Source organism: Dermochelys coriacea, chromosome 2 (assembly GCF_009764565.3).
Source record: "Dermochelys coriacea isolate rDerCor1 chromosome 2, rDerCor1.pri.v4, whole genome shotgun sequence".
Classification (NCBI taxonomy): domain Eukaryota; kingdom Metazoa; phylum Chordata; order Testudines; family Dermochelyidae; genus Dermochelys; species Dermochelys coriacea.
In genome coordinates, this window is record NC_050069.1 from 22,284,717 (window position 1) to 22,297,294 (window position 12,578).

At 44.9% G+C, this 12,578-nt stretch overlaps 2 protein-coding genes across 4 annotated transcripts in view; one reads left to right on the forward strand and one right to left on the reverse strand.

The window, feature by feature from the left end:
- The window catches only part of TATDN1 (TatD DNase domain containing 1), a 34,726-nt gene extending 25,722 nt beyond the window's left edge, over positions 1 to 9,004 (forward strand). Inside the window, exon 12 of one of the 3 annotated variants that reach the window (XM_038392584.2) lies at positions 8,574 to 9,004. In XM_038392584.2, coding sequence (XP_038248512.1) covers positions 8,574 to 8,649 — 76 coding nt within the window. In that variant the 3' untranslated portion in view covers positions 8,650 to 9,004. Of the gene's footprint in view, positions 1 to 5,358; positions 5,665 to 8,573 lie in introns of those variants that run through there. The other 2 variants (XM_043507368.1, XM_043507369.1) reach the window with 2 other exon arrangements.
- RNF139 (ring finger protein 139) lies at positions 837 to 11,669 on the reverse strand. The gene is made up of 2 exons (XM_038392576.2): positions 11,281 to 11,669; positions 837 to 2,877 (listed from the first exon to the last, which is right to left on the reverse strand). The coding sequence occupies exons 1-2, from the start codon at positions 11,459 to 11,461 to the stop codon at positions 1,070 to 1,072; spliced, it is 1,989 nt and encodes a 662-aa protein (XP_038248504.1). The 5' UTR covers positions 11,462 to 11,669; the 3' UTR covers positions 837 to 1,069.
- Positions 11,670 to 12,578: the final 909 nt, after the last annotated feature.

Here is a 12,578-nt window from a genome sequence, read left to right on the forward strand (position 1 = left end):
TGGGTAGGAAAGCAGCAGGGGTCATGGGGGGGGGGGGGGAGTTTAGCCTAAGGAGAGGAGCCCTGAAGCTATGCAACAGGGGTAAGAGGCCAGGAGTAATGTGGGGGTGAGCCTGGGGCTGGAGCCCAAAGCCCCATGTCCACTGTTGCAAGGCTGAAGCTGCTGCCTGCCACCCCAGGCCTAAAGCCTACTCCTCTGGTATTTGTGGATCCAAAGGGGATCCTGCTGGTGCCCCTGGGGGAGGGTCTACTGCTTTGCCCCCCACCTCCATCAGTGCCAAGGAGACTGTGGCTGCACACCTAATGCCTCAACAAACTTGGTCTGCTTTTTTGTACAGTCAGTTTTGCAGCTATTTCCCTCACAACATTTTAGGATCAATTTTAAGGGTAGTCTGTAGCAGCAGGGCTCTTGATTCATCTTTTCCAGTACTCTTTGTATCAGATTAAAATAAGTCTGGAAAAAGCAAAGTTCTTATTTTGCATAGTACCTTCTCATAATATTAATGAAGTTTACCTATCCATACATTATGGTTCTGAGAGAGTTTTCCAGAAAACACAGCAAGTTCATTCTTATATTCTACATCCACAAGTACTTAAAGTTCAGGGTTGTAGAAAACTTATTTTGAGATAGCTCAAAAGTTTTATAGCTATAATGTTCTAATGTTTTTAAATTTAGGGGTTCAAAACATTTCATCTGTCTTCTAGGCATACTGAAGGTCTTATTTCTCCAATAGTTTAACTCACAGCCAAAAATCATTGTTCTAGAATTTAGCATGCAGTCTTTGGCACAGCAGATGGATTACATGTGTCAGTATATCAATTAAGTGTTTGTCCAACTTTGTCTTAAAAACATGTGAAAACATTTTATTCCATGTACAATAATGTACACAAGTTTTAGTCATGAAAGAGACTGGAAATAATTAGTGGTATATTTACAGTAGCACACCAGAGTAAATGACAACCATTCACAGACAACACTGAGATACCATTGTTGTGCTTAAGTATACAATGATGAAGTGAAACTTTTATTCTGTTGCTGAACTCCATTTTAAACAAATACCTCAATGATTTTAGTTACCCAGGGAGTCAGAATCAACATTAAGAGTCTCATTCTGGTGTTCTGCCACACAGTCATCATCATCACCACCACTGTCAGTACTGTCGTTATCTTCATTTATTTCATGTGCAGCTTCAGCAGCTTCTTCTGCAACTTCTACAGGATTTTCATTAGGTGCAACAAACCCATTGTTAGAGATATTTGCATTTTCCTTTTCTTCAATATATACTTTTTGATGGCACATTGGACAAGTGTCTTGAATATAGAGCCATTTCCGAAGGCAAAGTGCATGAAAGTAATGATTGCATGGAGTAATACGAGCAGATGTAGTAAACTCATGGTAGCAGATTGCACATACATCATCTATTTCATGTAACCGACTTCCTTTTACTTCAGGAAGTGAGTTTATTTTCTTAACAGCTGTCCTGCGATTTATAAAAGTTTTCCAGCCATTCTTTGCTTGCAAGTAGATGTTGAAATAAGCATGTAGACACATCATGCAAGCTCGAATCTTACTGCCTGATTCAAATACCATGGTATAAGCTCCATTTCCAAACATGATTACACCAAATATAAACTCAATAATATTGCCTGTTGAACGAACATAGTAGACGTAATCATCAAGCTTTTCCCATAGAACATTATAGTAGCCATCAATCATGAATAGTACATAAACAGTGATAGAAACAATTACTTTTAGGCAAAGTTCCACACAGAATGCTGTAACTGCAAAAAGCCATGTATTTAGTGCATAGTGGTGCCAAAGGATATAACTGAGCAGAACTGGAAGAATAAAAAGGCAAGCTGAAACAAGAAGTACAGGGAAGTGTCTGCGAAATGATGACACATGGGAGGCACTGAGAGACATTAGTACAGGGTCTGTCATTCCATGGATAAAATGCAGGACTGCAGTTAACAAAAGGCACATGTTTCGACTTAGGCGAACTAGTCTCTCTTCTGGCTTTAGACCACTTAAGCCAGTCTGCAGAGCCAAAATAAAAAATAAAACAGGTGCTACAAAACCAAGCCTCTTGTCATCTTCATCAGTTGATCCAATAAAGGCCAAAATACCCAGTCCCAAATAATGGGCTATTGAAGAAATTACAGCGCTCATCCCTAAGACAGTTAAAGTAGAATCACACCCACTTATTATAAGACTGCAAACTAGTTCCCAACAATTTTCCCAAGAAATCAAGTAGAACTTCTCTTCTGTATTAGTTTCTGCCATCTTGACAACATAAGTTAACACAACCGCCTGTGCTGTAAGTCTCGTTAGCCAGAACACACGCAGTACAGCTGGAAAACGAATCCTTTTCCACGTATCTTCCATCAATAGCTGTAATCCATAAATGCGATACATATGCCTTAAAAGGAGATAAACGTATCGTGTGGAATAATAGAACCATTTAATTTTCATAACTAAATTGATTGTGGTATATAATGTCAGAATTAGGCCTGAAATAAAAACTAAAATCTGTCTGACATTTAAAGGTAATTCAATGATCAAGCCTATTATAGGAATCAGTATATCCAGTATGATTAGTTGGGAGTATATGGACTGTACGTTTAACAATGTAACATATCCAATCCCAAAGGTAAGCTGAAGGATAGAAAGTGCCATCCATAGTGAGGGTCCTTTATGAGGGAGGAACTGAATTCCAAAAGCTGCTGCGTAGTAGGCACTGTAGAAGTTTATGTGCAAAGAAGCATAATAATTCACCAACACTGAGGTTGCAGCTAGCAGAAATGCTGAGCTGATCATATAAAACTTGAAAAGTGCTCGCTGTTGCAAGACCAGAACAACACTGGATACAAAGACCCCTAAAAAACAGAATGAAATCATTTAGTTTTCAGCAGAAATTAGACATACACATTTTACCTATTAACGCTCATATACACAATTCAGAGTTTTTATCTTCAATGCTTTTATTTACCTTTAAACATTTCTATAAAAAACATTTGTGAATAGAGCTACTATTTAAACTTTAGCTTTTTCTGTGCAAGAGGCACCAGGGTACAGGACTACTTCTCTTGCCTTTAATACACACAAAAAGTGAGCCCCACACCAATTATGCAAAAACAGTAAGTCACCACCACAACTGTCCATCTTTTTTGCAATTTCAATACACAGACTTAACTACTTCCCCCATCTCGGTAGAGTGGGATCCTTCCAGATCAGTGTTGAGACATAATGCAGGGAGATTCATAGATTTTAAGACCTGAAGGGACATTTGTTCATCTAGTTTGACTTTCTGTATATCACACACCGCTAAATTTCTACTCAGCTACACCCGTATTGAGCCAAATAACTTTTGACAAAAGAACTGAATTACCAATGCCTGAACTCTTCAAGTACTGTGAATCTATAGAGGACTTCAGTCTGTAGGACAATTAGTCCAGAGCCTTTCACTAACACTTTTTTTTTTAATATTAAATTTTTTAAAATTTAGAGAACAGTATAAGTAAAGTGTTGCTATCAGAATATATTTTGAAACCTTCAGACATTCTTAAATTGCTGCTATTTTGAGGTGTTCACTTCAATCATCATTCTAAAAAGTCAGCTTTTACAAAAGCTATTACAACACCTTAAATAATCTAGTGTCCAATTAATTTAACTTTTTAGTTTGATAATAGGAAACCAATTATTTTGTAATACAAGTGTGATATTAAGAGAGAAAGCCAAGAATACAACTGTGCATATTCATTTTCATACAGAATACCATATTCCTATCCAGATCTGTAGAAAGTTGCTGAAAACCTACAATTTTTTTCACATATTTCTAACGGCTATGTTTGACTCAAATGACAAAACAATCTGCTACAATTTGCTTGAGGCAGCATTTTTCAAACTTTTGAGATTGGTGACCACTTATTCAAAGTCTAATTTTGCAATCTAACATTTTCACTCTTACTTTTATAGTAAATGTATTAACAATGATTGTCAAATATAAAGGGAAGGATAAACACCTTTAAAATCCCTCCTGGCCAGAGGAAAAACCCTTTCACCTGTAAAGGGTTAAGAAGCTAGGATAACCTCGCTGGCACCTGACCAAAATGACCAATGAGGAGTCAAGATACTTTCAAAAGCTGGGGGGAGGGAGAAACAAAGCCTCTCTCTGTCTGTGTGATGCTTTTTCCGGGGACAGAACAGGGATGGAGTCTTAAAACTTAGTAATCTCACTAGATATGCATTAGATTCTGTTTGTTTAAATGGCTGAAGAAATAAGCTGTGCTGAATGGAACGGATATTCCTGTTTTTGTGTCTTTTTGTAACTTAAGGTTTTGCCTAGAGGGATTCTCTATGTTTTGCATCTAATTACCCTGTAAGGTATTTACCATCCTGATTTTACAGAGGTGATTCTTTTTACTTTTTCTTCTATTAAAATTCTTCTTTTAAAAAACTGAATGCTTTTTCATTGTTCTTAAGATCCAAGGGTTTGGTTCTGTGGTCACCTATGCAAACTGGTGAGGATTTTTATCAAACCTTCCTCAGGAAAGGGGATGTAAGATTGGGAGGATTTTGGGGGGAAAGACGTTTCCAAATGGACTCTTTCCTAATAATAATAATAATAATAATACCAGTTAGACGTTTGGTGGTGGCAGCGAAAGTCCAAGGGCAAAAGGTAAAATAGTTTGTACCTTGGGGAAGTTTTAACCTAAGCTGGTAAAAATAAGCTTAGGAGGTTTTCATGCAGGTCCCCACATCTGTACCCTACAGTTCAAAGTGGGGAAGGAACCTTGACAATGATAAACCTATATATTTTTGTGTGTGTTGAGAGATTGGTAGGGAATACTTGATTTGAAGGGTAAGGGTCTGCAGGAAATAGGGGAGGAAGATTTTCTTTGTTTTAGACTGTGATAACTCCCACCTCCCCAACCCAATTCCTTTCATGACCCTGCTGGGGGTTACAACCCACTGCTGAGCAACACAGGTCTAGAGAAACCAAAAATATACTGCCCTTACAAGCCGGGAGACAATCGCAGGAATTAGACCTAATTGGGAAATAGAATAGATACTAATCACTGTAGGCCATTCCCTGTAACACATTTTAAAGTTTGTTTTCGCAGTCTAGCTAGATTTGGTTTTCCTGCATTATGGAGGGAATTTTAGGATTCAGTTCCACAGCTTAATAGATTGTTAGGAAGTTTTCAGATAAAATGTTTATTAATTTCATCTTTTAACTCCTAGATATATCCTTGTACTACCATAAATTTGACATAATTTGATATTTATACTATTCAGATATTTTTGAATTGTTATGCCTCATCCTATGTAATTTAATCTTTTTTTTTTTTAATAAGTGTACAGATTTACTTGTATTGATCTTCTTTGAACTCCCTCTAATTCAAAGGTTGGCAAACTACGACCCATGGGACACTCTTGCCCGGCCCCTGAACTCCTGGCCTGGAAGGCTAACCCTCAGAATCCTTCCCTGCAGCCTCAGCTCACTGCACCACCGGCACAATCCTCTGGGCAGCGGAGCTGCAGAGTCGCAGCCTGACCCGGTGCTCTGTGCTGCATGATGGTGTGGCTGGCTTCAGCCGGGCAGCACAGCTGCCTGTCCTGTTGCTCTGGGCAGCGTGGCTGTAGTGCCACCAGCGCTCCAGGCAGCGCAGTAAGGGGACGGGGGGGGGGCTGGATAGAGGGCAGGGGAGTTCGGGGGTGGTGGTCAGGGGACGGGGGTGTGGATGGGGTCGGGGTGGTCAGAGGATGGGGAACGGGGGTTGAATGGGGGCATGGGGTTCCGGAGGGGCACTCAGGAAGGAGAGGGGGTATTGGATGGGGCAGCAGGGGGCAGTCAGGAATGAGAGGAGCGGTTGGATGGGGCAGCGGGTGGCAGCCTGGGGGCGAGAAGCGGGGGGGGGGGGTCAGATAGGGGGCAGGTGCCGGACCTCCATGCAATTTCAGAAAGCCGATGTGGCCCTCAGCCAAAAGGTTTGCCTGCCCGTGCTCCAACTTCTCTCTCTCTCTCTTATAAGGTCTTCTAATAAGGTGTTCAGAAGTGAACAAACTCATACAGAGAGGAACTATTACCTCCTTGTTTTGTGACATGATGCTTTTGTACACACATCACAAAATTGCATTGGTCTTTGCCTGCCATATCACAGTGCAAACTCGTACCGAATTTGTTGTCTGTCAATTTCAGGTCTCAGCATATCTGCCTCATTTTTCCCTCATATAGAATTTGTGATGTCTTTTGCCCCAGATTTAAAAGCTTGCATTTTTCCATGTTTAATCTTGTTGTGTTTTTCTTGGGCCACGTTTCTAATCTCTACAAAATATATTTGTATTATCTCTGTCCTTCCAATGCCTCCTTCTTTAGTATCATCTATGAATTTCATTAGTGTGCCATTTATCACCTCAACAACCACCTCCAAGTCATAAATGAAAATGTTAAATACAATGGGACTCACACTAGCCTCTGTGATACCTCACTAGTCCATGGCCCTTCTGTCCATGCAACAGTGTTCACATCCTAACCAGTTTGGATAAATTTTGACTAATATTGTGAGGATTTTTTTTTTTTTCTGCTTCTGCAATGAGACACCATTCTGGGTAACGAAGAGCTGCAGGCACCTGCTCGGGATAGGATTGTACCCAGTACCAGTGTAGTTCTAGCTATACACATATCGTGAATTGCTAGCAACTTCATTTGGAAAATCCAAATATATCATTCCTGGTTCATGTGTTTTATATAAGGACAGAACCCGGTTGCTCTCTTAAAATAATATTTTAAATTGATTGTTGCACAATGCTGTAAATCCTCTGAGAACAAAGATTTACAAAGAGTAAAAAACAATTCTCAATATTAGGATGACATTACTAATAGTGTAATTTGTATCTTCCCTTATACTGTAATCAATACCTCTAATTCCCTGGTTTCTATTCTCAACTGCACTCCCTGCAATTTGTCAATATCTTTCTGGTAATGTGGTACCCAGAATTCAACAGAGTATTCAAAAGTCAGTAATATAAGAGCTATATTAGAAGGAACTATTTTTTAACTCTTTAATCAGCCACTGAACTGTCTTTCCACCCCCAACTCTGTCCACCTCAAGCTCAATCTGCACTTAGAAAGCAACATCTCCAGTGAACCTGTCAAATCAGCACACCCCAAAGAGGAAATATTGCCTTCTGAAGTGACAATTTAATGCATTAGACACACATGACCCCAGAAGTGATTTTAATGCTTAAAGAAAATTGGGAGCCAAAGGAGATGGTGAAAGGAGAATGTGTAACTAGGGAGATAAAGTGAGAGATTAAGCAGAAAGGTTAGAGAAAGCTTGCAAATAGTTTTAGGACTCCATTCTGCCCTGACTTCCTATTCACCTAATCCCAGTTGAAGCCAATGTGGTTACTTACATAGGAAGCAAATCAGGACAGAACTGAATACAAAATTTAAACGAAAGCAACAGGATTCCATAATGTACCGTAATTGTACAGTATTCCATTCATTCTTCTCAAAACAAGATATACTATCTGGAATAGTGTTTCAAAACTATTCAAACAGCACTCTCCAACAGTATCAATGAAATTTCATTGGGACACAACCTTTCCTCCCATCCATAGCTAAATTAGGGTATTTATCCTATTTTTTAAAAAGTCAACTTGTTAAAAGTAGAATCAGTCCCGACAATCACTGCCTACATGTTGGAGTTTTACCAACAAAACTCTTACATTATTTCAATATGGCATGATTATGGTATTTCAGAGTCAAATAATATTTCGGTTTATGTTGATCTCAGTAACACATCTGTCAGCTGCAAAATGAACAGACTTCTAGTAGTCAGAATATAGCTAGTTAACAAAATACTGTCTTAAGTATGTCTTAATAAAGTTGTTTCTGATTGTGACTGTGGACTGTAACAGCTCTTCTTATATGAGGAGTAGGGAATAGAAAAAATTAAATATAGGGAGAAAGTCACATCAAGCCACTTCATAACTGATCAATATGAAAAATATCAATATCTTAAGGAGGTTCTCCAATTAAAAGTGGTCAACATCTCTTTTGGGTAGGAAGTGTTTATATCAGTGCAGGATTGTTCCTACAGTATATCAAATGCTGCAGCCAGTTTAGTTATTAAGTGTCTCAAGCAATGAGACTTCCAAAACTTTCCATGGAGGGAAAAAAAAAAAAAAATGAACAAAATGATTACCCTTTCCTTCTCCAAAAACCTATCATATAGACACCATTCTGAGGAGTGCCATAATCATATTATTACACACTTAACAGAGATCATCCAATAACAAACACACCAACTCTCATTTACGTGAGATTAATTTCAAGGCACTTTCTAAAGCATCTGTCTCATACAAAACAGGACTTTGAAAGGTGTTTTAAATGAGACATTTGGAAGTATCACTTAAAAAAAAAGTAATTTATCAGTTTGAGGTAGTGCCCACATCAGTTCAGGGAACAGAGGGAGTAAGTCAGGGCCTTCCAGTCCCGCAAGACAAAGAGACCTTCCTAATGAACAGGAACCATTTATCCCCCTCCCTTTCTCCCAACATACAGAAAAGCAGGAACAAGAAGGGCTCCTTCTCCAAAAGCACCACCACCAGCTGCAACTGAAGGCACAGTGGGCACGTGAAGGCTTTCTATCCTGCATACTACAATCCATGAACCCACCTAGGCACTGAGCCATTTAGCCTACCAATTCTGCACATGAGGAGCAGCACAAGAAGCCTTTGTGTAATGACACATCCACGCCAGTAAAACTATTTCTCCTTGTTTATTTCCCCTCCTACTGTTCTGCACACCTCCTCCCCCGCTGGTAATAGCTCACCTTTCCTGGTTACTCTTGTTAAAGTCTGTATGGTAACACCCATTGTTTCATGTTCTCTGTATATATAAAATCTCCCCACTATATTTTCCACTGTATGCATCCAATGAAGTGAGCTGTAGCTCACGAAAGCTTATGCTCAAATAAATGTGTTAGTCTCTAAGGTGCCACAAGTACTCCTTTTCTTTTTGCGGATACAGCCTAACACGGCTACTACTCTGAAACATTGTATTTTGTGTTCCTTTTCCCCACTTTCTGCCTCTCTCCTGTCTTTTGGGATTGCAAACTCTGTATAGGTGGGAACTGCATTTGTAGGACAATAGTATCCCAGTCCTGTTTATGGGACACAAGAACACTACTGTAATATAAATATTATAGCGCCTAACCATCACACCCAGGAAAACAATGAAAAATTCCCCAATATCAACCATGACTCCTGCCAAGTTTCACTTTTATGAGGGTTACCCTATCTGGGAATTCTTTTTCATGCACTTTATAAGCTATATGGTTGAAAAAACTGGGTTTCTTTAGTCTGAGGCAGAGAAGACTGAGGGGAGACATGATCATAGAATCCTAGAATATCAGGGTTGGAAGGAACCTCAGGAGGTCATTTAGTCCAACCCCCTTCTCAAAGCAGGACCAATCCCCAATTTTCACCCCCGATCCCTAAATGGCCCCCTCAAAGATAGAACTCACAACTCTGGGTTTAGCAGGCCAATGCTCAAACCACTGAGCTATCCCTCCCCCCCTCCAGTTTTAAAGTACATAAAAAGTTGTTTCAAAGATGAGGGTGAAAAACTGTTCTTGTTAACCTTTGAAAATAGGACAAGAAGCAATGGGCTTAGATTGCAGCAAGGGAGGTTTAGGTTTGACATGAGGAAAAACTTCCTGTCAGGGTGGTTATGCCCAGGAACAAATTGACTAGGGAGGCTGTGGAATCTCTGTCATTGAAGGTGTTTAAGAACAGGTTAGGAACACCTGTCAGGAATGGTCTAGTTATTATGTAGCCCTGCCTTGAGTGCAGGGGACTGCACTAAATACTAGATGACCTCTTGAAGTCCCTTCCAGTCCCACACTTCTGTGATTCTATTACATTCAAAGATTTTGAAGTCTGTTTCAACAAAGCATATTACACTTCTGGTGGTTGTTTTTTTAAAGTCTCTCTTATCAGAATGTGATATGTGTAAGGTCACCAAGCAAAGGACTGTGGAAAATCTCCAGACTACACAGAACATTACAATCTCAAATATGGAGAAAAAGAAAAACTCTACAGAGAAATGGATATTAATGCAAAATGGTCACATGGCAGAAGACCCATTACCACTGTGTAATTTTAGAGACACTGAAGGTATTAGCTTCAGCATCACTTGCAGGCCTTGTTAGCCAGATAAAGTTACAATCATAATTCCTAACACTTCTATGGAATTTTAAAATTTTCTAGGGTTCTCATATTGTTACTGAGGGGCAAAAATATCTAATTTGAGGGCAAGTTAGGAGCCACACGCAGAAAGCAAGAGAATGAGGAAAGAGGAGCAGCAGAAGAAATCCCTTCAGTTTATTTCAGTTAGGAGATATGTGGCAGAAGGGATGAGCTCTCAACTTGCTGCTGTTAGGAGGGAGAGATGCTGAAGCAGAAGGAAGAAAATGGTGAATGGAGAATAAACAAGAGTGAAGCGCTATGAGCTCAATGAAGTCAGACCAGCAGCAGGAGCGGAGGAAAGTGCAGACATATCTGCTCAGTACAGGTAAGAAAAAAGAAGTAGGGCAATAAACCAGAAACTAGAGGCAGGAGAACATGGATCAGCTGGCAGTGAAACAGGAAGGAGAAGAAACGTGGAGGCGCTCAAGGGAAGGGGCCCTAGGTACAGAGGGGTTGCGGGGAAACAGGCGGCGTGAGACACCGAGAAGAGTTATGGGGAAAGCAGCAGCCACAAGACAGAGGCTGGCGGGTGACTCGGCTGAGCTGGAAGTGGGGAGGGAGGCAGGCTCCAGCAAGGAGGGTGGCGGACAGCTGGGAAAGTGAATGAGAAGTGCAAGTATCCCGGGGCCCAGGGGATACCCAGCCCCCGCGGCAGTGCCTCCAGGAGCCGGGGTGGGACAGGAAAGGGGATTAGAGTGGAAGAGGTCTCCCCCAGCAGCACCCCCAGGAGCCCGGCGGGCAGGGGGAGGGGAGGAAACGGGGGGGGTCTCTCCCCCAAGAGCCCGGCGGGCAGGGGGAGGGGAGGAAACGGGGGGGTCTCTCCCCCAGGAGCCCGGCGGGCAGGGGGAGGGGAGGAAACGGGGGGGGTCTCTCCCCCAGGAGCCCGGCGGGCAGGGGGAGGGGAGGAAACGGGGGGGGGTCTCTCCCCCAGGAGCCCGGCGGGCAGGGGGAGGGGAGGAAACGGGGGGGGGGTCTCTCCCCCAGGAGCCCGGCGGGCAGGGGGAGGGGGTGTCTCTCACCCAGCAGCCGCAGCAGCACCCCCAGGAGCCCGGCGCACAGGGAGCCCCCCGGCAGGGGGTAAGAGTTGAAGATGGCGTCGATGAGGAAGAGGCTGGGCACCCGCAGCGCAACTTCCAGCCCGGTTCGGAGCCGCGGGCCCAGCCGCAGCCCCGGCAGCTGCAGGGCACCAGGGGCCGCCATCCCCCGGGACCCGCCGCCTCGTACCAGTCTCTGGCCCAGGGACCTCGCTAGAGTCCGGCTCCCGGCTCCTGGACGGACCAGGCCCCCCGCAGTGCGGCCGCTTCCATGTTCCTTTCGCGCTCAGGCCTCGGCCTGCGGCCGCCCGCGCCGCCCTACAGGGAGGGGGGAGGCGGGGACGCGGCGGCGTCACAATGCGCGGCCCCGCCCCTGCCCCTGCCCCCGCCCCGCCCCGCCCCTGCCCCTGCCTTACACCCGGGGCGGGCGGCTGCTGCCTGCGGGTCGGGGAGTGTTTCCGCTCGGAGCCCGGCCGCCCCACAGCACCCCCTCACACCCCACTGCCGCCTCAGCCCCACACCGCCCGGCGCCCCATAGCACCCCCTCACACCCCACTGCCGCCCCAGAGCCCCCCCACCGTACTGCTGCCCCCCATACCCCTCACACCCCACTGCCGCCTCAGCCCCACACCGCCCGGCGCCCCATAGCACCCCCTCACACCCCACTGCCGCCCCAGAGCCCCCCCACCGTACTGCTGCCCCCCATACCCCTCACACCCCACTGCCGCCTCAGCCCCACACCGCCCGGCGCCCCATAGCACCCCCTCACACCACACTGCCGCCCCAGAGCCCCCCCACCGTACTGCTGCCCCCCATACCCCTCACACCCCACTGCCGCCTCAGCCCCACACCGCCCGGCGCCCCATAGCACCCCCTCACACCCCACTGCCGCCTCAGCCCCACACCGCCCGGCGCCCCATAGCACCCCCTCACACCCTACTGCCGCCCCAGAGCCCCCCCACCGTACTGCTGCCCCCCATACCCCTCACACCCCACTGCCGCCTCAGCCCCACACCGCCCGGCGCCCCATAGCACCCCCTCACACCCCACTGCCGCCTCAGCCCCACACCGCCCGGCGCCCCAATAGCACCCCCTCACACCCTACTGCCGCCCCAGAGCCCCCCCACCGTACTGCTGCCCCCCATACCCCTCACACCCCACTGCCGCCTCAGCCCCACACCGCCCGGCGCCCCATAGCACCCCCTCACACCACACTGCCGCCCCAGAGCCCCCCCACCGTACTGCTGCCCCCCATACCCCTCACACCCCACTGCCGCCCCATA

What these genes read in the sequence shown, in the direction of transcription:
- RNF139 (XM_038392576.2), bottom strand. Translation starts at nt 11,461, where the DNA reads ATGGCGGCCCCTGGTGCCCTGCAGCTGCCGGGGCTGCGGCTGGGCCCG. An exon ending in GGTGCTGCTGCGGCTGCTGG is followed by an intron (nt 2,878 to 11,280) that starts GTGAGAGACACC and finishes TCTGTTTTTTAG; the next exon opens with GGGTCTTTGTATCCAGTGTT.